This window comes from Thamnophis sirtalis, unplaced genomic scaffold (genome assembly GCF_051295495.1).
Source record: "Thamnophis sirtalis isolate CommonGarterSnake01/CBP01778 unplaced genomic scaffold, rThaSir2_p1.2 scaffold_4, whole genome shotgun sequence".
Taxonomy (NCBI): domain Eukaryota; kingdom Metazoa; phylum Chordata; class Lepidosauria; order Squamata; family Natricidae; genus Thamnophis; species Thamnophis sirtalis.
In genome coordinates, this window is record NW_028261384.1 from 118,081,068 (window position 1) to 118,108,801 (window position 27,734).

Below are 27,734 nucleotides of genomic sequence, written 5' to 3' on the forward strand. Positions count from 1 at the left end.
CGGAGGCCCACCCGCTCACCCACCTGCATTCATGTATTTGAGCTGTTCGGGGCTTCTGCGCACGGAACGTACGGCACCTGTGCAACGCTCCACCGAGTAGCTGGAGTATTGCAAAGGCATCACGGGGTGTCACAAGTTGTAAGTATGCATGCGCGTGCTGCATGCATGTGCACGCGTATGCAAACTTTCCTGTGGTGGACACCCGGCCCCGTTGTACCATACCGGAACCCACCACTATTTCAAATAAATAAAATTTCACATTAAGGCTTCAGATAGGCCAGGGGTATCAAACTGGATTTCTTTGAGGGCCGGATCAGCATTGTAATTCTCCTTCACGGGCCGGCAGGATGGTGGTGGCAGGGTGGGGGAGACGGGACAGACACCTTCTGCAGAACCCTGCCAATCAAAATGGGACATGCGGGGGTGTGCAGTCCCCTCTGCCCCATTTTCGGCCTGAATGGCCTCCTGTAGCACTCTGCCGGCTGAAAACAGGCCGACAAAGACACCGCGGGCTGGTCCTTTGATATCTCTAGGCCAGCCCCATGGGCTGGCTTTAAAAAGGCAAGGTACTGTCTCTGGCTGCCAGATTAAAATTCTGCCCCCTTTTTTACACGCTGTAACACTAATGTGCCATATCTACCAGTTTCACTTTTGCAACACTCCTCACCCAGCTATATGCTTTCGCAAGCTAAAAAGAGGCATGCAATTCACTTAAAAAATACTGCTTCTAATGACAGAAAAGTCGCTTGTTTCTGATATGCAACAATTAACTTATGCAATGCTGGCTAGTAGATATTTCATGTATCAGCTGTAGTAGCAGCAGGTCAGTTTCTCCAATATTCAGCGAAGAAAACTTTATGGGCATTTATAAACCATTTAATTTATTTGTTACTTAAATAACAGAATAATAGAGTTGGAAGGGACCTTGGAGGTCTTCTAGTCCAACCCGCTTCTCAAGCAAGAAACCCCATATCATTTCAGACAAATAGTTGTCCAATTTACCAAAATATCCCAAGGAGCTCAAGTAGACATTCTCTTTATATACGGCTTGCCCTTCCATGATGCAATTCCCTTTGGGAAGTAAGCAACATTGAATATGCCCTTCGAATGGGGTGGTAAATAGTAAGCCAAATACAGATATGGCCGTAATGGAACCTGCCCATTATAGTTGCATGTTGTGATGGCTATTAAGTGAAGCACCTCATTTTTAACACCTTCCGTCCCAGCTATCCTGAATGCAGTTTTTAAACAAACATGCAGATAGATCATTAAGTGTAGCATGGGGTAACTCAGGGTTAGTGAAAACCTAGCAAAGGCCTGGGTCCATCTGCCCCAGCCCTCCAAAGGCCTCCCCTATCCATCCCTGTACTCCATTTCAAACCCTTGGGTGCTTTTTCCCACCCATATCAAGTTTCCCGGGCCTTAAGCCTGACTGGGCACCCACCAGGCCAAACACCTTCCTCATCACTTACTTTTTGAAGACTTCTGAGGCCTTTCAGACCGCTGGAACTGATCACTGGAATGGATTGGGTCTCAAAGATTTCTGAAACACTGTGCAGAAGCAAAATGGCTCACTTTGTCCCTTAGCCACATGGTGCGATTCTGGAAATGGACCCCATATTTCCAGCAGTGCAATTGCATTCTGGTATGACAGCCGCTTCTGGAATATACCATGCAGTCAAGGGGACAAACTGCTCCTTTTTGCTGTCTTGTTGCAATCTGCACAGTGGTGTAGAAGCTTTCTGCAGCTTTCACAATCTTTCTGCAAAACTGGACAAGCTCATTAAAGCAACAAAATAGAGAGGTTTGTCCCATGGCCATCATTTTGTCTTCCCCTCCCCCCCCCAATAGACAGGACAAAATGGCACTTGCTTTTGGGTTGCTGCCATGTGGCCCAGGAACAAACCACTCCATTTTGCTGCCTTAATAAGATCTGCACAACAGTACAGAAAGGTTCTGAAAGCTGCAGAAAGATTCTGTAGCATTGTGCACACTGCATTAGGGCAGTAAAACGGAGCAGTTTGTTCTGCGCCTGCCATTTTGTTCTTCCCTCCGCCCCCTCCCCCCAAGCGGGCAGGACAAAATGGCAGCTGCTTCTGCGTTGCTGCCATGCCCTTTTTCTGCAACAGGTTTGGAGATCTTCAGAAGGTGTTATCAGTGATGGGCATATGGGGAATAAGCACTTGCATGGCCCCAGGAAGGTGGAATGGGAGGGGATAGATCGAGGCAGCAGAGGAGGGTTCCTACCGCTTCAGCCAAGTTGGTAGTAACTTGGCTAGCCACGCCCTGAACCGTTTTTTTGCTTATGCGCATGCGCAGAAGCAATTTTTTTATTACTGTGAATGCGTGCATAGCACGCATCAAGCGAAGTGCATCCCTGAGGAAACTGGCAGTAACAGAAGCCAGAATCCACCCCTGCACTGCAGCATTCGTGGGGTTGGTTATAAGGGCAAATGACTTTGAAATGAGGACATATCTCAATGACTACCTGCATATTATGACATCAGAGAAGAAAATTAAATATAATTAAATTCATTTTTTACTAGGACTAGTTACTATACCTCCCCATATCTTTCTATTCTTGCAAATCATCCTTCCTTTCATCATGCCCATACACTGTTCCATACATTGCCTTTTGTTATCTGTCCTTTTAAGATCTCACCAACTTCATCCACTTAAAACTTTCTTAATTTTCCCCTTCCTCTTGCCTATTCACTCTTAAATACCATATTCTCTCCATTCACTCTCAATCTGACTTTATCCACACTGATTGCTCACTTTGTACACAAGCCACATTCATTCAGCCCCCATCCATTCTTGATGTAAATGAAGATTCAATCATCCAGGCCAAAAGTCTATGGCAGTGATGGCTAACCTTTTTGCCATGGGTGCCAAAACGCAGAGGGAGTGTGGTATGTGTGTGTGCATGTGCCCAAACCCATAATTCTATGTGCCCTCCCCCTACGCATGCACGCGCAACCCCCCCCCCATCTTTTGCCCTCCTCAGGCTCCAGAGGCTTTCTAGGAGCATGGGGAGGGCGAAAAAGGCCTCCACCCTACCCGGAAGACCCTCCAGAGACCGGAAACGGCCCATTTTCCAACTTCCGGTTTGTGCCTTGGGCTGTTTTTTTCCTGAAGCCTCTGGAATTAGAAAAATGGCCCAATGCGCAAACCAGAAGCCGGTTTCCAAACCTCCGGTTTGCGCGTTCAGGAAAGCCTCCAGAAGTGAAAAATGGCTGAAAATGGAGGCTGAAATCAGTTGGGCAATGCGTGCATGCGCGCTGGAGCTGACAGGGCAACACCTCACGTGCCACAGGTTTGCCATCATAGGTCTATGGGGATTCTCAGTCATCCAGGTCATGGTTGTCCTAAAGGGGCTTTTTCAGGAGGGAACTGGACTTTGTTTTTTCTTTGAAGACATTTTGCTTCTCATCCAAGAAACTTCTTCAGCTCTGACTGGATGGTGGGGAATCGAAGGATTTATATTTTAGCTTTGCACTTTGCAATGAACACCCTTAGAATGGTGTGGGAGTATGAACGAATTTCCAGAAAAACTGCAGATTACAGGAACCATTTGCACTTCAATTTGAGATGCACACAAAACAACAGCCTGTGCCTGTATTCAACAGTGAAGGGTCACAGGGCAGAAAGATCCTACCACCAAGAAGGCTCTGCGCCTATTTGCACTACTCAGGTGACCCTGAGGACACAGATAAACCTTCAAATGGCTTCAACAACTCTCTAAAAGAATGCAAATGACTAGCTGTCTGCAAGGAATATAAATCCTTGTATTCCCCTCCATCCAGTCAGAGCTTCTTGAATAAGAAGTGAAATGTCATAGCATTTTTTAAAGAAAGTTGTTTCCTCCTGAAAAAGTACCTTCAGGACGTCCAGCACAAAAGTATCATAAGGAATTTGTTCAGTATTTAACGGATAAAGTCGCTTGGATTCGGACAGAGCTGGACTCCAATTGCACGGTACCAGCCGAGGTACCGGGGGAAGGTCTTGAGCGTATTTCATGAATCGAGTTTCAACTTGTCTCTCCTGAGGAAGTGGACAAGGGGAGCGGTGAGTGCCTTCACTTGTATACTGGACCCGTGTCCCTCCTGGCTGGTCTCAACCAGCAGGGAGGTGACACGCGGCTGGATCCGGACGATAGTTAACACCTCTCTCCGGGAAGGAATTTTCCCGCTCCTCCTAAAAGATGCGGTGGTGAGACCCTTCCTGAAGAAACCATCTCTGGACCCAGCCATTTTGAGCAACTATCGTCCAGTCTCCAACCTGCCCTTTGTAGGGAAGGTTGTTGAGAAAGTGGTGGCCTCTCAACTCCGACGGTCCTTGGATGAAACCGATTATCTGGATCCCTTTCAGTCGGGTTTCAGGCCTGGTTACAGCACGGAAACTGCTTTGGTCGCACTGATCGATGATCTCTGGCGAGCCAGGGATAGGGGTTACCCCTCTATACTTGTGCTCCTTAACCTCTCAGCGGCCTTCGATACCATTGACCATGGTATCCTTCTGCGATGGTTGCAAGAGATGGGAGTGGGAGGCACCGTCCTCCGGTGGTTCTCCTCCTACCTCTCGGACAGGTCGCAGTCGGTGTTGGTTGGAGGGCAGAGTCGACCCCAAGGCCCCTCAATTATGGGGTGCTGCAGGGTTCGGTCCTGTCCCCCCTCCTATTTAACATCTACATGAAGCCACTGGGTGAGATCATACGCCGGCACGGGATTAAGTACCACCAATATGCAGACGATACGCAGTTGTATCTGTCCGCCCCGTGCCAACTCAGTGAAGCAGTAGAAGTGATGTGCCAGTGCCTGGAGGCTGTCAGGGTCTGGATGGGTATGAACAAGCTTGCACTCAATCCCGACAAGACCGAGTTGCTATTGATGTTCCCTCCCAAAGATTGGCCAAGTATTCCATCTCTCAGGCTGGGGGGTGAAATTATACGCCCCTCAGAGAGGGTTCGCAATTTGGGAATCCTCCTGGATCCGCAGCTGACTTTAGAACACCATTTGTCGGCTGTGGCTAGGGGGACCTTTGCCCAGGTTCACCTGGTGCACCAATTGTGACCCTACCTGAATCGGGAGGCCCTTCAGATAGTCACTCACGCCCTTGTGACCTCAAGACTGGATTACTGTAACACGCTCTACATGGGGCTGCCCTTGAAGAGTGTTCGAAGACTTCAGCTAGTCCAGAATGCAGCCGCCTGAGCGATCATGGGTGCACCTAGGTACACCCACGTTACACCTATCCTCCGCGAGCTGCACTGGCTACCCATTAGTCTCCGGACTCGCTTCAAGGTGCTAGTCGTTACATATAAAGCCCTACATGGCATCGGACCTGGGTACCTGAGAGACCGCCTTCTGCCAATTACCTCCCATAGACCGATCAGATTTGAATTTTTTTTATTTGATTTTAACTTTATTTGTATGCCACCCTTTTCCCTGGGGGGACTCAGGGCGGCTCACAATTCAAGGGGAGGGGAAGTACAAAACAAGTTATACACATAAAGACAATACATCGTTAAAAAACACAACAGTCGTACTATTCGGGTGGGGTTGAAGTCTTTAGCCCCAGGCCTGTCGGGACAGCCAGGTTTTAAGGGCTACGCGGAAGGTCTGAAGGGTGGTGAGGGTACGAATCTCCACGGGGAGTTCGTTCCATAGGGTCGGAGCAGCCACCGAGAAGGCTCTCCTCCGGGTAGTTGCCAGTCGACATTGACCGGCTGATGGAATTCGGAGGAGGCCTAATCTATGGGATCTTATTGGCCTAGTGGAGGTAATTGGCAGTAGGCGGTCTCTCAAGATTGCACAGACTAGGCCTCCTCCGGATCCCATCTGCCAGCCAATGTCGGCTGGCGACTCCCCGGGGGAGAGCCTTCTCTGTTGCAGCTACAGCCCTCTGGAATGAGCTCCCCGTGGAGATCCGGACCCTTACTACTCTCCCGGCCTTCCGCAAAGCCACTAAAATTTGGCTGCTCCGGCAGGCTGGGGGGCTGTTGAAATAGCGAGCCCCACAGTAACTATGAATGTTGTGTATTTTAAATTGTTGTTTGTCTACTTATCTATTTATTCCCTTCCCTTGTTTATTGTAAGCCGCCCGGAGTCCTTCGGGAGTGGGCGGCATACAAGACCAATAAAATACAAATACAAATAAAAGATTAAATCATAACTGGTCCAAGGTTTATTAAACTGAGACATTTTGTTATTCATCCAAGTAACTTCTTCACTCAAAATGAAAATTTGGGTAGGCAGAGAGTCAGATAGTGGTTGGAAAGAACCAACTCATGCCATACAGATTGCAGGGGTTTCTCCCCCAAATGAAAAGGACCTGGAAATGAAGATTCAATTACCCAAGCCAAAAGTATCTTAAAACGTTAATTTGGGCAACTGGACCAAAGTTTTGTGCAAGATCATTCCTCAAAAAGTATTTTTCATTGTGTAATAATAACATAACATAATTGAATGAATAACATAATTCATTACCTGCATTAAATATAGTTTTCATTTTGGCAGTATGCAGGAACTATTAAGATGTTGATGTATAAAAGCATTATGTCATAATACATTACTATTGCCAAAAGAAAAAAAAAGGCTCAAAAGAGAGTATGAAATGAAGGGCAGGAAAGTAAAAAGAAACAATACAAGAAATGTTTAGGCATTTTCATCGCTGTAAATTCACGATAAACCTGATCTTTCAAAGTGAATAATTCGGTACAATATACATAATATACATAGTACACAGACATTTTACACATCGCCCGTGGTGTGCAATCACGGGTTATTGGAAACAAGTCCAGATATTTTGCCCCAGTATAGACTCGCGAGTCCTGACTCGTGGGGATTAGATGGAACTGCACTGGTAGCCTTGTCAAAACAACACTCTGCGTAATTCCTCCACCAGAATGACACCGGCTGAGAATTGTGGGAGCTGAAGCCCAGTTCATTTGGGGGATGATGTTTTGAGAAGTCGGCTAGAAAAACGAGGAAATCCTTTTGTCGGAAGGCACAACACGCTTTGAATGCTGTGCTTATTCAGCGATGACGTCACCCACACAGCTTCTAACCGTGAGATCTCCTTTAGTAGAGATCCAGCATTTATAAAGAAGGAGGAGCCGTAACGCCGCGTGGTACTTTCGTCATTAGCTTTTTAGCCAGTTTCTTTATCACACGAAAATCCTGTGCTCATTGGCTGGTATTCTTTGAAGTTCCTCTCCGCCAATAGGCTAGGCGCGAAAAATGTCGTCTTTCTACTGGTTAGTAGAGGGAGAAGGCGGAGCTGCTCACAGGCCTATAAAAGCAAACTACCCGGATAACCCTCTTCCTTTTTTTCCTGGGTCTCCTTGACGTCTGAGGTGGGAGGTAAGGGAACTTTTTTTTATCTTGCCAGACTAGGACTTGCGTTACCGAGTCGAACCGGGCAAGCAGATCAGGGCGGCGGCGGCGGCGGCCAGCGATCGAAAAAAGTTCGTTAAGAAAAGAGTATCGCGGCCTACGCCTAGCAAGCGGGGGAGCGCATGCGCTTAAGGAGTTTGTCGCTCGAGCCTCCATTTTCTACCCGTGCCCCCCTTCCTGCACGTGCGCCGGCCTCTAAGCGGCCCTGTGCATTCATTCTCTTTGCGAGCTCAGCAGGGGTATCCCGCTCCGGCACCCTTCAGGATTTGCTGAATCTGAGAATGAGGGATTGATTTTAGGGGTTACCAGCCTGTTCCCCTTTCTCGGGCCTAGTTTTTACTACATGGTCTATAGGTCAATCCGTTCATGCACTTTTATCGATGTTCTTCTCTCTTATTTTAGGAATGGATTCTCAAATTGAACTAAAAAGGCTAGGTATCCTTAAGTGTCCATTTCCATCTGACCTAAGGGCAACAAGTTAGAAAAAGAGAAAATAAACTCTGTTTTTGAGATAAAATTCAAATTTGGGGGAAGTGGGAGATCCATTTATTTTGTATTATCAACTTTATATGCCCCGTCCTCTGACATGAATGACTCTGGGAAATATACAATAAAGACAGTATAGAAGGCCACCTAAAAGCATTCAAAAAATAAAAAGATCATTATGGCGTCTATTGAAAGCTTTGCAAATGGCTGAATGCTGAAAATTCTGTATAGGCAATGTATAAGGAGTTTAGGCCTTACCCTTTCAGAGCAAACTGGTGGGCTTTTGAAGTGTTAATATATGGAAGTATGATTTTCCTCACTTGAGAACATCTAAGACAGTGTTTTTCAACCTTTTTGTGCAAAGGCACACTTTTTTCATGAAAAAAATCACGAGGCACACCACCATTAGAAAATGTTAAAAAAATTTAACTCTATGCCTATATTGACTATATATAAAGTGTTTTTCCCACGGCACACCTTACACTATGTCACGGCACACTAGTGTGCCACGGCACAGTGGTTGAAAAACACTGATCTAAGATACACTGCGGGTTAAATGTATACTGAACTTAATAAAAACGGGACTGAGGTAGTGTGAAATAAAACTAGGAATGAAAATGGTAGGATTGGGCTGCTCCTTTGTAAATTGCATATACACTACTCCATTCCCTTCACTGGGAAGTTTTACTTCCTATAAATCCAGTAAATTAGTTTTATAAAATGCTTCATAAAAACCATGAAAGCTGTTGCTTTTTTACTTTCATCTGTTTTGTGGAGTCTTATCCATCCTTTTGAGATCCTATCCTTCTCTAATTTGGAAATGGGACATCACCATATTGATCAAAAAGTTATAGCAATTACTGTTTTATGTGTATGTCTAAACCATCAGTTTAAATGTAAAAAAAATTGGTTTTGTGTGGAAATATTTCCCCCATCTTCCTCTGAAGTAACGTTTAGCTAGTCAAAAAGAAAGGGGAAAACTTACAATTTCTGACTTGAAGCAGTGGAGAGTAAATTGGTGAGGTGAAACAGATCCATAAAAGGATGCAGTTCTCTGTTGTATAAAAAGCTATTCTCAATTAAGAATTAATATGAACTAAAAGATGAATTTGGTTTATGAAATAGTTATGCAGGTAATTAGGTATTGTTAATTGATATTGGCTGCTAATATCACTTAGAACATAAGCTGTTTTATACACATGTGAGTGGTATATCATTAGTAATATCTCCAGTGATTTCATTCTGTCACATTACTTGCATTTGTTTCAAATATATTGTTTGTCCATAGGCTTGGCCTGTACCTTTTTAGGCCAGAATGCCTGTTGCCAGGAGTTGGGTATGTCGGAAGACTTATGTCACCCCCAGGCGGCCTTTTGAAAAATCACGTCTTGATCAGGAGTTGAAACTTATTGGTAAGATTTATTCATTTATTAATCTCTTGATTCTAGGCAAATTGTGCAACAATCAGTTAAATGAATGGATAACAAAACTATTAAGAACCAAAAGTAAATTCATAGCTGCTGTCAAGTGAAAATAATTAATAAAAATACTCTTTAGTTGGGAAATGAATTATCCAATTGAAAAATTAAAACAGAAAAAGATCTAATTTTGATGGGATAAATCGGAAGGGGTGATATTTGCCTTAACCAACAAAGATTCAGATTGAATTCTGTCCAGAGGAGAATGGGCTTTTTTTAAAAGAAAGGAAAATTGGAAGCCCCTTAGAGACTTTAATTTTGATGATTTGGGGGAAAACAAGACATGGGAGGGGCTTTTATAATCATAGAAAATGTAATGTGTGTGTGTGTGTACACATCTACAAACCTTGTTTCCCTGAAAATACAAACCACCCCAAAAACAATTCATGCCTGCACCTAATATAAACTCTACCCCAAAAATAAGCCCAGCCCACTCTGCTGGTTGTACAAGCTGGGGTGAGGTGCATGCACAAAAATCAAGCTTGGGCAGGGTTGGAGGATGGGGTTGCCCCATGTGCTACACATCTGCTTACCTTAGGACTGCTGCAACCAGGCTTCCCACGCCCCGACACCTTCCGTGCCACTGCATGAATTCTACAGCCACTCGTGCCGTGGCTTTCCGCAAGCAGCCCCAGAAAAAGTTGGGCAGCGAGTGGCATGACAGTGTCTGGGCATGGGAGGCCTGGCTGTGGTGGTAAGCAAGTAAGACATCCCTAGAAAATAAGATGTTTGATGCTTTTTTGGGGGCCCCAAAAGAAAATAAGACTAGGTCTTATTTTCAGAGAAGCAAGTATATGTATGTATGTATGCATATATACATACTTACGTACAAATATATAAAAGTGGTGAACATACCAAACAATACTCCTTCCTCCTATTTTTCCCATAACAACCCTGTAAGATGAGTTGGAGTGAGATGACTGGGTCATGGTCATCAAGCTGGTTTTCATGCCTAAAGTGGAATTAGAACTCAGCCTCCTAGTTTGTAGGCCAGCACCTTAACTAGTACACCAAACTGGCTTTGTGATATACAATGCAAAGGAAATTGGAAGCTCCCATTTTTTTCTTTCTGATTCCTTCTTCACACTCCCCATTTTTTCTTTTATTATTTCTGCTCTGTATTAGTTTATATTAGTTTTTATGTCTCTTATAAAACTTCAATAAAAAATTATACCACAATGGAAGAGGTATGCTAATCAAGTGCAAGTTTTTCCAGAGAAATGGGGTTAATCCTGAGAAGACTTTACAAGTTGGGGAAAGAATCTGTCTGATTGGATCGCTGTGACTTTTAAAGTAACTGCATTTAAACTTTCAGAATTCTTTTACTAGGTGAATATGGGCTGCGGAACAAACGTGAAGTATGGCGAGTGAAGTTCACTTTGGCCAAGATCCGCAAAGCTGCCCGAGAGCTGCTCACCCTGGATGAGAAAGATCAGCGACGCCTTTTTGAAGGTAATATCATGTCAAAATTAGATATTGAATAACAGCTTTGGTGGTGCTGTTGCTTTCGGGACCTATGACTCACTTGAAGCCTGCTGAGTACCTTGATATATTTAACTTTTTTCCCTCATACCAGCTTGTAAGTCATTAATCTGATTATAAGATAGGTGGTATGTGTTATAAGATTATACAAAGGCCTGATTTCCACAACATGTTAAATGGGGTCAAGGGAGGAGAGTTAAGGTGTGATGGAAATACCAAAAAGGGATTAATCAAGCCAATCAGTTTACCACTAATAGTTGGAATTTAGTTGTAAACAGATCTAGTTATGACAAGCTTTAGCTATACCCTTTATAGCTTGCATGCTTCATCCTTTAAAAAAAAAAGTTTAAAACAATCATGTCTATTATGAAATTCACTACCAAGATTGTAAAGGTAAGAAAATACCAATCAGAAACAGATTGGCTACAGTGGCCAAGCCAATACTGCGTCAGCCTGAGCAATGAGAAAGGGGTTAGTGAAAACGCTGTTACTTGCCTGAGATACTGGGCTCTTTCTAAAATAAATGGGTAGGGTTTCTGTGGTATCAATTTTTGAGTCAGTTAAGTGCTTGAGAATTGACAGAACAGTCTGATTGAACTAAACATGTTCTGCAAACAAGGCTGCCATTGACGTTGAGGTGTAATTTGCACTTTAATCTCAAGGTCTCTACTCAGTTGGAAACACAGTTATTGATAATACTTTCTACAATCTGACGATGTTCTTGTCCCAATACTATTTCTATATCCTGGGATTATGTAATTTGTATTTTTTTTTTTTGCATAACCAGTTAACTGTGATTGTACCTTTTTCAATTTTGTACCCATAAATATGCTAATCTGAACATTGTCTCTTTTAACATAGAAAGACTCGTTTAGTTTGTTGATGTGTCTTAAATTTCTCTCAGGTAATGCCTTGCTGCGTCGTTTGGTCAGAATTGGAGTGCTGGATGAAGGCAAAATGAAACTGGATTACATCCTGGGTCTGAAAATTGAGGATTTCCTGGAGCGTCGTCTCCAAACCCAGGTCTTCAAATTGGGCCTGGCTAAGTCCATCCATCATGCTCGTGTTCTTATCCGCCAGAGACACATCCGGTATGCTGCTGAGAGCCAAAGTTTGGGGAGTGTAAAGTTAACTATGAACTGCTGACATTGAGTATCAGCATTAGAACATGTACTTCTGAAATAACATTTGCAATATCTTTTATGTATAGTCTGTGCGGCGATAACTCTGGCCCTGGCCCTGGCTTGGGCCTTTATATACCACCAAGCCCTTTTGTGGATCGAATCCTTGGATAGCTCAATAGACTAGCAGTCAAAGCAACTCTCAAAGATTTCGGCAAGGTTCACTGCGGCTTGGCCGTACACCTTGTGAAGGTCTGCCACATGGGTGGCCAAGGTAACACCAAGTACTGCTCCTACTTAGCAAGCACAGCAGTAACCTGATATGATCCTTCTGTACAAGTAAAATGATGGATTTTGCAATGGGTTGGAGGAAATGTTTACTGTCTTCAGTTGCTGAATTCCAGTAAGCAACCCCAGCAAAAAAAGTTGCCAAGAGTTGTAGTTTGACTTTCTGGTGGACTACATTTCCTTAATTAAGCATATATTTTACCACCAGCTGGAATTAAGTAGGTGTTACCTATTATAGGCAGTAACAGCAACATTCACATATAAAACAATTTCCATGGTGCATTGGCTACTTCTGAAAGGTAGTTCCATATCTTGTAAATTATAGGATTGTAGTGTACTGAATATTTATGTTATATTTATGGTGAGATAAAGTCCATGATAGGTTCTATTGTTTACTTGCAAATTGCAAGTGTTACTTTGCCCCCCCCCCAAAAAAAACCCACCAAATACATTCCTTGCTAGCATTGGTGAAGCAATTTTAAATGGTTTGGATGGGGAGGCTGGGTATAAAACCTGATTAAAATTATAAAGCATAAAATTGGTCATTGTTTCTTGCCTGAATAGGTTACTGTCCAGTCAGCAATAACACTGTTCTGATTGCTCTATAAATCATTGTTAGTAGCGATTGCTCCTTTAAAGATTGAAATTCCAATAGAGAATAGCTCAGGGTTGAAATGAGGGGTCCTTGTGATGTTACCCAGCTTGGGTACTGATATATCTGCAAGAAAACAACCAAGCCCGGAGAGCACAAAGATTCCCTGAGTGAACTTAGGTTCCAAATGGATCCAGAAGCCTTTTGCAGTCACTGCACATAACCCTGAAGCCAGTGGCCGTTGGGGCTTTGACTTCTGAATGTTGAAGGTAGACTGTGAACTCAGGAAATATTTGCAGAGCTTGTTTGTTTTGTCAAATATTTCCCACGAGTTCTAGATGAGATTATTTATTCACTAATTTCCTTTTTCCCTCTTAGTGTAAGGAAGCAAGTGGTGAACATCCCTTCCTTCATTGTCCGGCTGGACTCCCAAAAGCACATTGATTTCTCCCTTCGTTCACCTTATGGTGGTGGGCGACCAGGCCGCGTCAAGAGGAAGAATGCCAAGAAGGGCCAGGGCGGTGCTGGCGGAGGAGATGATGAAGAGGAAGATTAAAATGTAGAATATGGCTTTCCTGCCATATAAACCAGTGGGCCATAGAGTCTATCTGACTAATATTATCCAATAAAAAGTATTTGTGGATAAAATACTGTAGTTCCATTGTGTCAAGAGAATTATAAACCTGTTGTAACTTGAACATGTTCTTGCCTTTGACTACCCAGCAATGAGCTCTTTGAATTCAATGTTAGCTTCACACTTCCCAGATTAAGATGTTTGCTTCTTGCACAAAGGGGAATGGAATATGAGAAAGGAGCAGAAAGGAAGATTGGCAATGCAAATGAGCTGGGAGAGGAGGTGACAGGCATGACTATTTGAGAATGCCACATGAGCACAATTCTTCCCTTTGCACTATTTTAGCTCCAACTCAACAAAACACTCCCAAGCCATAATTTCGGATCAGTTTCTTCCCTTTCACCTCATTCTTTCCTTTTGTCTCTCTTGCCAAATTTAAACGGAACTGGAGAGGCCATTTCTGACATGGGTTTTGGTCATTGTTCCCTGCGCCCTCATCTTTCTGTACTGTCCTAAATAGAATTATTTCCAAAATGGGTGCATGCATACGCACTACTCCTTTTCCTCTAAGAGTTTATTGGTAAGGTCTTGCAGATAAAAATAGTGCAAAGATGGATAATTAATAAAAATAGGGAGATAAGCTAGGCTGTCCCAAAGGCAGATCTCTGAGGAGATAAATTCTTCACTGCTAACTTACCTCTTGCAAGCTGTTATTTTTATTCAGGAAGCAGGAAAGCAAACTGGCCTCTGATAACACATACTTTTACCTATTGTTGGAGAGGAAGTGGCTGGGCTTCCCAGTAGGATCCAGGAAGAGCCTGGTTTGCCAGTAAGGAATCAAATGAACTCGAAAGCAAAAGAATCAAGTCAGTTTGCAGAAGATCAAGGTTTATTTGAGAGAAGGAGTTTTTAGGTTGCTTAAAAACATTAAATTTAGGATTAAAAATTGAATAGTTCTTAAGAGTGGAGTATGATTTAACTGCTACCTTAGTGAAAGTTTTGCACAAAGTGCACAAAATTGCCATCTGCAATCACATTTTCTCATCTTTGTACTGCAAGGTTTGGAATTTTGTTTTTCTTCTGTTCCTTTACTATGAAGTCTGTTTCTTCAGAGACTGGTATCTTCCTCACCCTTGAGTGGTATATCTGCTGGCTGCCTATAAAAACACTCAAGTCACTGAACTTTTTTTCCTTTCTTGTAACTGGTTTCTGAGTCAGCATTCTTAAAAGCTGTCAAGTTACAGTAATGACCCTTACTAAAGGCAGTGACTGGAAGTGGGGGGAGGAGAGAGGTCGGGATCACATAGGGGTCAAAGTGGAAATGGAGGATAGGACTGCTGTGGATTTGGTGCAGAGTGGCTTATTGCTCAAAATCTGCCTTCAGGCTGGCCTTGGGGTTATCTATATTCTAAAGAAAGAAACCAGAGAAGGTTGCCAATTCAAGCATCCTTGTTATTGGGTGTACAATCTTCTTGTCCGCCTGAGAGTTTGTAGAGAAAGATGCACAATAGTTGCAGCTAAACACTAATTCTGTCCTTTGCTACTGGGCAGTGCTGCTGCAGACTTTACATGTGTCCCTTGTACAGTTAGCAGAGATATTTGTCACAAGACTCACACAAACTTGTGCACCTTTCAACAACTTTCAACTAAAGATGAGAACAGCTGGGAGGTGCTTAGAGCAGCTCTGCTATGGATAGAGAGAATTTTCTGCTATACTACCTGTGCACAAGAAGCATTTGAAATGTGGAAGTGGCTAGCTTGCAAAAATGGGGAAGGGGATTACATAGGATATGCATCTCTATATCGTTGACTAACCTACTCTGCCAATCCCTTTTTTCAGATAATTTTCAGTAGCTTCTGGAAGGCTCATTATAAATAGCTCCACAATGAAATGGTTGGTTTATTCCAAGAAAATAGTGGTGCATCAGCAGTACACTATCTATAACCAGCTCTGCTCATCCATTCTAACAAGGAAGGCCCCAAATCTGCATTCATTAAAAGGTCTGAAAACTGGTGCTTCCCTTTAGCTGCAGATTGAGTTCAACAATGCCTGGGGGACTGGCAGCCTCTGCAGCTGAGCTCTGGTGTCACCTCTGCCCCGCACGCTGCCTCGTACAGCCCGCTGACACAGCTCCTGCAAAGTGGGCACCTTGCAACGAAGCGGCTGTGAGAGGGCCAGAGGCACCGGAGGCTGACCCTCGCTCTCCAAATAGCAGGGACCCCCTTCCACAGCCCCCAAGCAGAGATAATACTCAACTAACTGGACCACGCAACTGAAGGCTGGGGGGTGGCCAGCTCCTGGCAAGGCCTCCAGGTGGAAAGCTGAGTCCTGCTGCTGAATACGCAGGTTGGTGATGCCTGTCCTGGTGCGGACACTCAAGGTGAAGAGGTGATGATGGTCGGAGGAATCTCTCACCAAGAAGACCCCAGGAGGCTGGGAGGTCAAGAGCCTCTTGGCTTCAGCTCCTGACAGGCTGCCCCAGTAGAAGCCACTGGCCTCCAAGCGTTCCAAGGCACTTTCCACCCGCTCAAACTCTCCACAGAAACTCTTGAAATGGTAGGAAGGGACGGCAGGGCCTGTCATGGCCACCACGACTTGTGTAGATGCCGGTGGGCAGCAACAACACAGGGGGACCATTGCGCCACCAATTGACTAGTGGACAGCTTGATCATTTATCAGAGCTGCATCTGAAAAGGAAGATAAAGTCAATTCACAGAGGCACCTGAATATCACTCGCATCAAGGGTGTTAACTTGGTTTGGTCTGGTGAGTCAAAATATTTGGTACGGGTAATCCTCATCTTACAACATTCATTTAACGGCTATTCAAAACAACAACGGCACTGAAAAAAGGAACTTCGGATCAATGCTCACACTTAACAACCGTTGCAGCTTCCTCAGTCACATGATCAAAGTTCAGTTGTTTGGCAACCAGCATGTATTCACAATGGTCTCAGCATCTCGAGTCTTGAAATTGTCATTTGCAAGCTTCCTAGGGAGCTTCTGACAAACGAAGTCAATGGGAGAAGCTAGATTCGCTTAACGCCAGATGATTTACTTAAAAAAAAAATGTAGTGGTTTGCTTAACTATTGCAAAAAAACACACCCCATCCTAAAACGGGGCACAACTTGCAACACGCTCTACATGGAGCTACCCTTGAAAAGCGTTCGGAGACTGCAGTTAGTCCAGAATGTGGCCGCGCGAGCGATATTGGGTGCACCGAGGTACACCCACGTTACACCATGTTACACCTGTCCTCCGCGAGCTGCACTGGCTACCAATTGGTCTCCGGACGCAATTCAAGGTGTTGGTTATCACTTTTAAAGCCCTACATGACTTAGGGTCAGAGTACCTCCGAGACCGCCTACTGCCACATACCTCCCAGCAGCCAGTAAGATCCCACAGATTGGGCCTCCTTCAGATGCCGTCAGTCAGACAGTGTCGGCTGGCGGGCCCTCGGAGGAGAGCCTTCTCTGTGGCTGCTCAGACTCTTTGGAACCAGCTACCCCTAGAGATCCGGACCATACCCATTCTCATGGCCTTCAGGAAAGCTGTAAAAACTTGGCTGTTCCTGCAGGCCTGGGGCTTTTGACCTCACTATTGAGGTCCAGCCCCGATTAGAATGAATGTATGAGGTGTTGCTGTTTTAAACCGTTCCTTCGTTATGTGTTTCGTTATGTCTTTTTTTTTCCTCTTTATTTTTGTAAGCCGCCCGGAGTCCTTTGGGATTGGGCGGCATATAAATGTGGTTAATAATAACAACAAACAACAACTAACTTAATTGAGTTGTGGCAGCACAGTGGTTAGAATGCAGTATTGCAAGCTAATTCTGCTGACTGCCAGCTGCCTGCAGTTTGGCAGTTCGATTCTTACCAGTTCAAGGTTGACTCAGCCTTCCATCTGAGATTGGTCAAATGAGGAAGTAGATTCTTGGGGGCAATAGGCTGATTCTGTAAACCGCTTAGAGAGGGCTGTAAAGTACTATGAAGCAGTAAATAAAGTCTATGGTTTTTTTGCTATTAATTGCCTTGCTGGGCAACAGAAATGTTGAGCTCAATTGTGTTCATAGGTCAAGGATTACTTGTATTTGAATAATAGAAAGAGGTTGTGCATTGAAAAAATGGGCGCAGAGAGAAAGAAAAAAATAAGTGCAGTGAGCCCATTTCTCCATGCATTTCATAGGTTCCCCTTTTAGAGAGAAATAGATTTGTGTTTGTTTGTCTGCACACACACACACACACACACGCTCAAACTCAGCCGTGAACTCATTGGTTGACCTTGGGCCAACAACAATATGTCATCAAGTCTGCTTCACGAAGCGTTTTTATGAAAAAAAATAAGGAAAGGGTACTACTTATCTAACTTTAATCTCCCAATTAAAAATAAGATATAAATCAAATAAATGAGAGCCTGTTTGATCCAATGGTTAAAATATCAGGCTAGAAACCATGACACTGAATTCTAGTCCTGTCTTGGATAGGAAAGCTCACCGGGTGACTTTGGGCCAATCACTCTCTCTCAACTCATGACGTCCGGCTTCAGCGACAATCCACTTGATCAATTCCTGTCTCAACCAATAGATCAATACTCAAAAGTAGCATTTCACAGAAAAAGTAATGGAAGCTTGGAATCAACTTTCAGAGGAAGTAGTAGGTCAGTCAGAAAGTAACTTGAGTTTAGACATGCTTGAGGTAATCTATTAATTTAAATTTACAATTAAAATAATAAATTAAAAAGAATATAAAATAAAAACCCCTCAAAGGGTAGACTTGATGGATTCCTGGGCCTTTTTCTACCACCAGTTTTCTATGTTTCCATGTTAATATTCAGTTGTGATGAAAAAAGCAGACTTGAAGGAAAACACTTAAGATTTTTTTTAAAAAAAATCATACGAATAACAATTGAAATATTCTATTTGCAATTAGAATTTGGGGGTGCTTTAAAGCTGCATCTAAGTGTAGAGCTGAATGCAGCTTCAAAACTACAGGAGGTCTGTTATTGACCCACTTATATTTTTAGATTTCAAACTAGGCTTTCCTCTTGGTCTCAAATCCTTCACTGACTTGACTTTAAGGTTTACTTGCAAAATTTTTAGACAAGTTTTATCTAACAAAACAGATTTGGCAAAAAGTATTGGGAAAATAGTCTAGAATTGCTAAGTACTCAAATCTCAAACATTCTAAATACAGGTAGTCCTCAACATGACCAGAATGGAGCCCAAATTTCTGTTACTAAGTGAGATGTTTGTTAAGTGAATTTTGCCCCACTTTACGACTTTTCTGGCCACAGTTATTAAGTGAGTCACTGCAGTTGTTAACTTAGTAACACAGTTGTTAAGTGAATCTGGTTTCCCCATTGACCTTGTTTGTCAGTAGTCGCAAAAGGAGATTCCATGACACAGCAATGGTCATAAATATGAACCAATTGCTAAGCATCTGAAATTTGATCACATGATCATGGGGATGTGAAAAACAGTCATAAGTCACATTTTTCAGTGCCGTTGCAACTTTGGTCACTAAATGAACTATAGTAAGTCAAGGACTGCCTGTAACAGCTAATATGGATTACATGTATTTTTAAACTGCTACCCATACAGATCTTTCTCAAAGAAACCCAAGCTTTTCAAGGTGCAGATTCATTCCTGCAACAAAACTAGCCAGCCTTGCAAAATTCATAGAAGAGATGAGCCAAAGTGTTCGCTTCTTAAACTGATTGACAGACAGGAGAACCAATAGGCTTCCCTTCAGGGTGGCTATGAAGAAGAACAGAGGAATAGGCAAGAGTGGCTAAACATCACTCCCCCACAGATCATACATGATCCGTATATAAACATATAAGAAAGCTTCATGCAACTTTGAAGCTCTGTTGTCAGGGAATCAAGTAACATCCCACAAAAGTTCCGTTTTATTAGAGATGTCATATTGGCACATCTGGGGAAACCGCAAACTGAGAGTTTCCAGGTTTTCCCCACCCAAAAGAAAGTCAAAGATCCATCCCCTGCACCCACAAGTCTATCACATGGCCCAATCATTTCATCGTCCCAACTGGAGACAACCCCCAGTCGCTCCCATCCAGGCGCAAGCCAAATGCCCTTGACTCCCAGAGAAGAAAGGAATGTTGTTATGGCTAATTCTCCACCGACTCCTTCAATTCCCCCCTCCCATTTTCCCAGGCACTAATCATGGCAGCCCTGAAGCTCCAAAGAAAAAGATGGCCTCCAGGGCTGACAGGGTATTCTGGAGAGCTTGGTTTCCAGGTTTTTCCCACCCAAGTGGAAGTTCAAGTCCCAGCCCAGCACCCACATGTACATCATAGGATCCAATCAGGCACTATCCAAGACTGGAGATGCCTCCCGGTTACCTCATTGCAGCTGCAAGGACAAAGCAACCTTGACTTTTTAAGAAAATTTTTTTATTTTGACTACACATCGCCCACACTCTGTATAACCTCACTCCCACTTTCCTTCAGTAGAAAACGTGGCAGGCCTGAAGTCCCAAAGATAAAAGATGGCTTCCGGGACTGACACAAAGTTCATGGGGAAGCCAGGTCCACTTAACTGGGTTATTAATTTGCGAGCTGCAGGGATTAACTTAACTGCGGCAAGAAAGGTTTTAAAATGAGGCAAACCGCACTTAACAAATGTCTCACTTAACAACAGAAATGCTGGGCTCAGTTGTGGTTGTAAGTCAAGTACTATCTGTACTGTACTACTGTAGTATTATAATGCATTGTGGCAGCCCTGAAGCTCCAAAGAAAAAGATGGCTTCCAAGGCTGACAGGATATTCTTGAGAGCTTGGTTTCCAGGTTTTCCCCACCCAAGTGGAAGTTCAAGTCCCAGCCCAGCACCAACATGTACATCACAGGATCCAATCAGGAACTAGCCAAACTGGAGATGCCTCCCACTCACCTCATCGCAGCTGTGGGACAAAGCAACCTTGACTCTGAGAAAGAATGTCATTTTGGCTAAGTATCTCCCATACTCCCTATAATCCCCCCTCCCATTTCCCCACAATAGAAAACAGCTGGCCTGAAGGCTCAATGTAAAAGATGGCTTCCAGGTCTGACATCTGTTCTAGTTCTGGGATTCTGTTTTAGAACAAAGAATCATAGAGCTGGAAGGGACCTTGTAGGTCATCTAGTCCAATCCCTGCTCAAGCAGGAGACCTATACCGTTCTGGGCAAATGGATGTCCAGTCTCTTTTTGAAAACTTCGAGTGTTGGAGCACTCCCAATTGATGGAGGCTTTTTCTCCCCCAAGACAAATCTCTTGTAAAGAGCAGTTTTAAGAGATCAGATTTGTTGGCAATTGATCTTCTAACCAGAAGATCAGACATGGACATCCGAGGGAGGATCCAGTTTGAAATGTCCCAGAATAAAATTTGGAAAGCACAGCATGGAAAGGAATGTTATTCTAACTTCTCGTCTGGGTTGCTCCTTTATTTTATGGCGGTTTTTGAAAAGACTCTCAGAAATGGCTTGCTGTGTGTTAAGACTGCTAACAATTGCTTCCCCTTTCCTTCTTTTTGCTATCAAGCCCGGACGCTTCTCTTGCTAACAGCCCAACCATGGCAGCTTCCTTTTCTGACCAACTTAACTTCTTTAAAAAGTGTTTAATCTCACCGTCGATCTCAGTTACAAGATGGTTTTGAAACTATTACTTAACTCAGAACGTGTTTAGGCCAGAGAAAGCAGGATTCTGTTTCATAATCGGAGGGCTTATTATTGGTTGAAAGAACTAACTGGTACTTCAAAGAGAAAAAGTCTAACTCAGCAACCACTGAAAGGCAGAATTGGAGAAGGGAGTCAGCCCAGGATTAGCAAAGAAAACTAGCCCTGCACTTGTGAAAGAAAAGACAAAGACTAGGAGTGGGATTGAAAAAATTTAGCAACAGGTTCTCTGTCTGGTTGCTGGGGGGTTGTGGCCATGGGGGCATGGCCTAGTTGGTTTCCCGCACCACGGCAATGGGAGGGGAAATTTTCATCCTCCCCAGACTCTGGAGGCTTTCTTCGAGCCTCCAGGAGGGCAACAATGGCCTCCCCCTGGGCTCCAGAGGACCTCCTGAAGCCGGAAACGGACCCGTTTCTGGACTTCTGGTAGGGCCATTTTTCACCCTCCCAGAGCCTCCGTGTGCGCCCTGCACTTACCTGGCATAATGAATGGACCATGTGGAGTCTCCTGGGTGGGGAGGAGTGGGTGGGGTCAGCCGGTTATTGTTACTACCGGTTCGGCGAACCAGATTAAAATTAACACCCGGTTCATCAGAACCGGCTGAATCTCACCCCTTCCCAACTGATTCTGATGTCTAATGGCTGCCTAGTTAACATGTCCACTTTCTTGACAAGAACACAGAAGTGGTTTGCCATGATTTTCTTCTAGGGTGAGATCTTTTCTGAAATTTCTCATCTAGCTATGCCCAGCCTTGGTTTCCTATCTGTCATCCATTGGAACACTAAGCAGGTCCAACCTGCTTAACTTTTTTTCAAGCTCAGCCAAGGTCACCTGCAATGAAATGTACTTGTGAGAGAATCTACTGGAATTCCTGCCAAACATCTTCAGGAAGCAAAAATTAGAATGTCACATTGTGTGTTTGACCGACGTCTGCTTGCTCTCAAATTGTTGCTCTTACTGATTCGTAAGTAGTACAGTTAGTCCTCAAGTGGGACCAGAACTTCCATCACTAACCCTAAACAATGAGGTCATTAAGTGAGTTGTATTCATTTTGATCAAGTGACTGCGGGGATGTTGGGATAGTTTTAATTGCAGGACTGATCATAAGTCCTTTTTTCCCAGCACCACTGTAACTGTGAGCCATCATTAAAGTAATGATTGTAAGTCGAAAATTACCCATAAGTCATTTGGCATTCTCTACCCGGTGACCCTTCAGATGCATTGAACACAACTTCTCATTATTACATGTCAGCTGGGGATAATAGGACTTGTAATGAATCTGGAGACCACCAGATTGAGGAAGCCTACTCTTAAATTTTCATTCTGATCCTGTAAAATGCCTCCTATTGAAGTATCTTAAGATCCTGGGAGAGTTGCAAGTAGCAGCTCCTGGTTAAGTTTATATAGGTTCCAAAGCTAAGCAGGATTAGTCCTGTTGAAATTTGAATGATTACTTTCCAGGGAATTTCATGGCTGGAAACTAGAGCAGGAAGTGAAAGCAACAACTGAAAAAATTGACCAAAATCACTATTTATGTAGTTGCCAAGAAAACTGAATGGCCATGTTCATGAAATCAACAGGAGATGCTCAGAATCTAAGAAAATGTCTGGCCTTGGAAAATATTTTGTCATGTTGTTTGTTTTTAAGCTTATTTCCTCTAAAAGTACTGATAAAAATAATTGCAACAATAAAGAATCTACTCTGATCTTGACATTCTCTTTGCAGACATTTCATTGCCCCAACAAGTAACATCATCCACCCTTTTGGTTTATTCCAGAATGGTATATAATTAATAAATTAATTATAATAAATAATATACACTACCTTAAATTTTGCCTCTTGAATCTCTGGATAGAAGCTTTATCTATTGCACATTCCAAAATTATCTCATGTAACCAGTCTGAGAAATAAGAATTAAGCTTATTATTCTACTGTTACCATGATTTTTTTAAATAATTCTTTGCCAGGAAGAATATAAGCTCTATTAAAATTCTTTGTCTATTTCCCTGCAAATAAAGCATTTTAATACAAGGATACTAACAATAAAAGAAATATTGTCAACTTCAATTCTAAAACTAATTTCAGATTCATAAGCATCAGGGAAAATATTTTTGGGACTATATCAATAAAAAGTAGTAGGTTGAAGATGGAATGTTTGACAGCTCATACTCATTAACATTTCCCTGCATTTACAAATCTAGAGTCTCTGTGTCTTTGGAGAAAGAAGTAAATCTACAATTGTACTTACAACTGCTATAAAGATTAGAAGCCACTTCTTCATCTTTTTTCTTTCTCTTCTACCTTTTTTGCACTTTAGTTTTCTCTTTTGATTCTTCATTTTTCTTTCTTGTTTTATTTTAGTTCATACTAATTTTACTATCGTTTTAAAAATCTTTAATAAAGTTATATTTTTAAAAAAAAGAAATCTAGAGTCTCTTTTCCTACAATACAACATTGGTACCTTGAGGGCACAATATTTTTTCGTGTGGGAAACAAGTCAAGTCCCAACAGTTTTCCTGGCCACATTTCTTTGAAGTGTTTCCCATTATATTGCTTCCTTCTTGGCTGGCATAGAATGGCTCAAAATGCACCAGGTGGCTTCATGCCTAAGGCAAGACTAGAATTCATGGTCTCCGGTTTTCTAACCTGGTGCCTTAAACCACTACACAAAAAATGAGAAGAGGACATATAGGTAGTCGACTTACAGCCTCAATTGAACCCCAACTTTCTGTTGTTAAGTGAGACACTTGTTAAGTGAGTTTTGCCCCATTTTAAGATCTTTCTTGCAAAGGTTGTTATGTGAATACTTCAGCTGATAAGTTAGTAACCCAGTTGTTAAGTGAATCTGGCTTCCCCATTGATTTTGCTGACCAGAAGGTCACAAAAGGTGATTGAGTGGTCTCGTGACACAGCAATGGTCATAAATATGAACCAGTTGCTAAGCATCTGAATTTTGATGATGTAACTATGGAGATGCTGCAAAGATCATAACTGTGAGAAATGGTCATAAGTCATATTTTTCAGTGCTGTTGTAACTTTGAACGGTCACTAAATGAACTGTTGTTAAGTTGAGGATTACTTGTACTGAAAACTGTTTACGTAAAACTATTTTTAAATAATCTGTGAATAATGTTTTACTGGGAAGAGAGAAAATTTAGCACAATTGAAAAGTCACAATATCACAGCAGTAAGAGTCTAATATCTTGTTCACAGATTCCTCCTGAAAACCCCAAGTGAGTTATTGCTTCTGTGCAAATGCAATCTCATGTGAGACTTTTTGTCTTTTGTTTAAAAAAAAATGCCCCAAAGTAGCCTCACAGAGGGAAATGTGCCCCATTTTAAGGGGAGCAGCATCTGAACTCAAATTTGTCAACGTTAGGTCATTCCCAATCTACATCCGACCTAGAAGGAATCTGTTTAACTGCCAGCAGAATTAAAGAAGCTAGTTCTGTAAATACAACGCATGGGATATGAACTCTGGGATATGAACTCTTGGCTAGTCTCTTCCAGTTCCAAAACCCTCTGAATTATCGTCTGCTCAGATAAGCATATCCTGGACATCAATCAACCACCCCCAGAATGGTACAGTTGTGCAACAGAAAATAAGGAGACCGGAGGAAGGGGGCCTAAGTACATTAATAGAGGTGGTCCTAGTTCAGCCCTTGTCATCTCCATTTAGAAACCGACTGAGTAGCAAGTAGTAGAGAGCAAGAACTGACATTAACAGGCTAAATAAATCAATAGCTTGTACTGATGTACAATCAACTAGTGACAGCTCCTATAGCCTGAAGCACCTCCCCTCAAAAGAGGCTCCTTAGTCTCTGAGTGAGTCACTCTTCTTATCTGCCAATAATTCTAGGAGATGCATCCTTCTTTATCTTACATTTTGGGTATTAAGAGGAAATTCCCACCAATGGGAGCCAGTTTGGTCTACTCTAGTGATTATGGCACTAGACTACAAAGCGGGAGACCGTGAGTTCAAGGCCCTTCTTAGCCATGAAAGCCAGCTGGGTTACTCTCCCTCAGCCTAAGCTACCTCACAGGGTTGTTGTTGTTGTGTGTTGGAAATAGGAGGAGGAAGGTGTGTTGGATCTGCTCATCACCTTGTTATTTTGCAAAAACAATAAAGGCAGGGTTTAAATAAATAAATAAGTTTAGTATACAATCAAACTAACTTCTATATGATGGAGAGAATAACGGTTTTTTGTCATTACAGAAGGTTTGACAAAAAAATAAAATAAAAACACCATCCACTGAGAAAGAACTCTTAAACCCTGTATGTTTCAAGAGAATGAGAATGCAATAGGAGTCATCTTTTGAGTGTCTGCTTAGATTATTTTAAACCTTACTGTACTAGCTTGGACTAGGTTTGTGAACAAAAATTGCACACTTTTTCTGGACCAAGGGCCACTCTGCTCTTTGAGTCCATACAGGCAATCTGCAATTTACAACCGTTCATTTATTGAAGGGTTGAAATTACACTACTACTAAAAAAAGTGACTTAATTTTCATAATTCTGACCTATGCTGCATCCCCGAGGGATTAAAATCCAGAGATTTGGCACATATTTATAACAGTTGCAGTGTCTTGGGGTCCTGTGATGATATTTGTGGCCTTCTTACAAGTAAAGTCAATGGGGAAGCCAGATTCAATTAACAACCATATTATTCACTTAACAACTGCAGTGGTTCACTTAACAACTGTGGTAAGAAAGGTCATAAATGGAGCAAAATTCACTTAACAACTTTCTTGCTTAGCAATGGAAATTTTGAGCTCAACTGTAGTCCTTAAATCAAGGACTATCACTAAATTTGCTTTCATTTTCTTTATAGTTAAACAGCGTTATATGATTAATTCTCCAGTTACATAAGAAATATTTTCTCCTTTTAGGCACTTTTAAAGGATCCTCTACTTTAAATTGTGCCTATCTGCACAAAAATCAAGCAGCAGCTTCCTCCACAAAGTGTCTCCCACAGCTGCAGCTGCAAGGGATGGAAACCCAAGTAATTCTCCAGGCTAAATGATGTTCTACGAATTGCTTGATTTTTTGTTGTTGGCGTTTATTCTTTTCTCATAACAGCAGATGAGAAATAGCATGAAGAAAGAGGAGGCTGCTAGAGTACAATTACAGATTAATAATGGAAGAAATGGGAAAATCATGGTTGGTAAACAAAACTTTATTACAGGTTTCGTGTTGGAAGCAAACCCACTTGCATGAAATCTATGTAAAATGCAGCTATTTTTCACTACACACAGAAACACTCTGGTGTTCCCAGCTATGCATGCTGTTAGGTTAAAAAGTTGAGAGGGCGTCAAATACGAAAAGTTGGCTATTTTGCATTGTGGCATGCCTAATCTTTTATAAAACAGCTTAAGCTTCGCGGGACTTAATCGCTGGAACGTTAATTTGAATTTTGCCAGATTGCAAGTTCATACTTTATCTGACTGTCGAGTTATTATTCTTTTTCGGCAACCTAAGGGTGGTCTTCCAGCCTCTCCCGTCCTAAAAAAAAAAAATTAAGCGCCAAAGCCAGACTGGGGCTTCCCGCCTCGATTTACCCTCTAAATAAAGCAGCATCGGAAGAGTTTTCCATACTCCGCTACCAGCCCCGAGAGTCTGAGCGCCGATCTCTTGCTCAAGAGTGGCTGGAGGGGTTTTTCTCCTCTTCCCAACTTTTGCAGCCCCCGCAACCCGCAACGACGTTCCCCGCACTCGCTCCAAAAGCCTGAAGAGTTTGGCTAAACTTACCTTTGTTGGCGAGGGAAGCAGAGCGGTGCCTGGGTTTCTCCGGGGAGCGGGGGAACGAAAGGGGCCGAGCAAATCGATTTAAAACACGGACTCGGCTTTGCAGGCTGGGCTGCGGGAAGCGGGTTCGGTGCGATCTCCCCTTTTCCCCATCTTTCGGGCGGCGGCGGCGGGAGGATGGAGGTGGTGGGCAAAGGCGCACCGCGCGCACTCGGGATGGTCTCGGACGGAGCTTTTGCCTCCCCAGCTCGGACGGGGAAGAATAGAAAGAGGTGGAAGTTTACGGGGCTGGGGGTGGGGTGGGTGGGGGGAGTGAAATGGAGGAGGAGGAGGAGGAGGGGGTGGAAGAACAGCGCCAATCTATTTCCTTTGGCCAAAGAATCGCGGCCCCTCTCTGGTTTCCTGGAAATGCGTGTGAACGTACGTGCGCGTTTCTGAAACGAGAAGCGCCTTTCCCGTTAGCAGAGGAATCGGAGAAGGCGAGGCGGGGGGGGGGGCTGGTGTCCGACGACTTCAGATACAATCTCGGTGCGGGGGGGGGGAGAGAGAGAGAGAGAGAGAGAAAGAGAGAGAGAGAGGCTTAAAGGGCAGGGAGAAAGTGTCCAAGAGTTTGCAATAATCGTTCGGCGGCTCCGATTGGATATTTTGTGTGTGTGTGTGTGTGTCTGTGTGTGCATATATGTATGAAAAACATATGTACATTTGTCAGATAGGAAAGAGGCTAGGTGCTTCGAGCCTGTATGTGTGTGTGTCTGTGTGTGTGTTGGGGAAGGGGGGGGGAGCGTGGCCGAGTATTTATTTTTATGAATGGTCGCCCCTTTCATTGGTCGCTGGGGAGTGGCTGACAGGGCTGTGATTGGCAGGAAGTGGCTGTATCAACCCCGCGCGCTCCCTCTCCCT

The 27,734-nt window shown here is 43.2% G+C and overlaps 2 protein-coding genes across 4 annotated transcripts; one reads left to right on the top strand and one right to left on the bottom strand.

Annotated features, from left to right (window-relative positions):
* Window positions 1–7,269: 7,269 nt before the first annotated feature.
* Window positions 7,270–13,492, top strand: RPS9 (ribosomal protein S9). Of its 2 annotated transcripts, XR_001312721.2 has the most exons (6): window positions 7,270–7,364; window positions 9,172–9,295; window positions 10,691–10,813; window positions 11,748–11,934; window positions 12,054–12,238; window positions 13,223–13,361. XR_001312721.2 is itself a non-coding variant. In XM_014052884.2 (5 exons), exons 2-5 carry the CDS (start codon window positions 9,199–9,201, stop codon window positions 13,398–13,400), a joined length of 585 nt encoding a protein of 194 aa, XP_013908359.1. In that variant the 5' UTR covers window positions 7,271–7,364; window positions 9,172–9,198; the 3' UTR covers window positions 13,401–13,492. The 2 variants fall into 2 exon arrangements, 1 of the variants encoding a protein (XP_013908359.1); XM_014052884.2 differs by lacking the exon at window positions 12,054–12,238 and having other exon boundaries at window positions 7,271–7,364; window positions 13,223–13,492.
* A 797-nt stretch (window positions 13,493–14,289) lies between these two features.
* LOC106538404 (suppressor of cytokine signaling 3) lies at window positions 14,290–27,294 on the bottom strand. Of its 2 annotated transcripts, XM_087713892.1 has the most exons (3): window positions 26,838–27,294; window positions 22,913–22,988; window positions 14,290–16,106 (listed from the first exon to the last, which is right to left on the bottom strand). In XM_087713892.1, the coding sequence occupies exon 3, from the start codon at window positions 16,054–16,056 to the stop codon at window positions 15,442–15,444; it is 615 nt and encodes a 204-aa protein (XP_087570018.1). In that variant the 5' UTR covers window positions 16,057–16,106; window positions 22,913–22,988; window positions 26,838–27,294; the 3' UTR covers window positions 14,290–15,441. The 2 variants fall into 2 exon arrangements, with proteins under 2 accessions (XP_087570018.1, XP_013908358.2); XM_014052883.2 differs by lacking the exon at window positions 22,913–22,988.
* Between the last annotated feature and the right edge of the window lie 440 nt (window positions 27,295–27,734).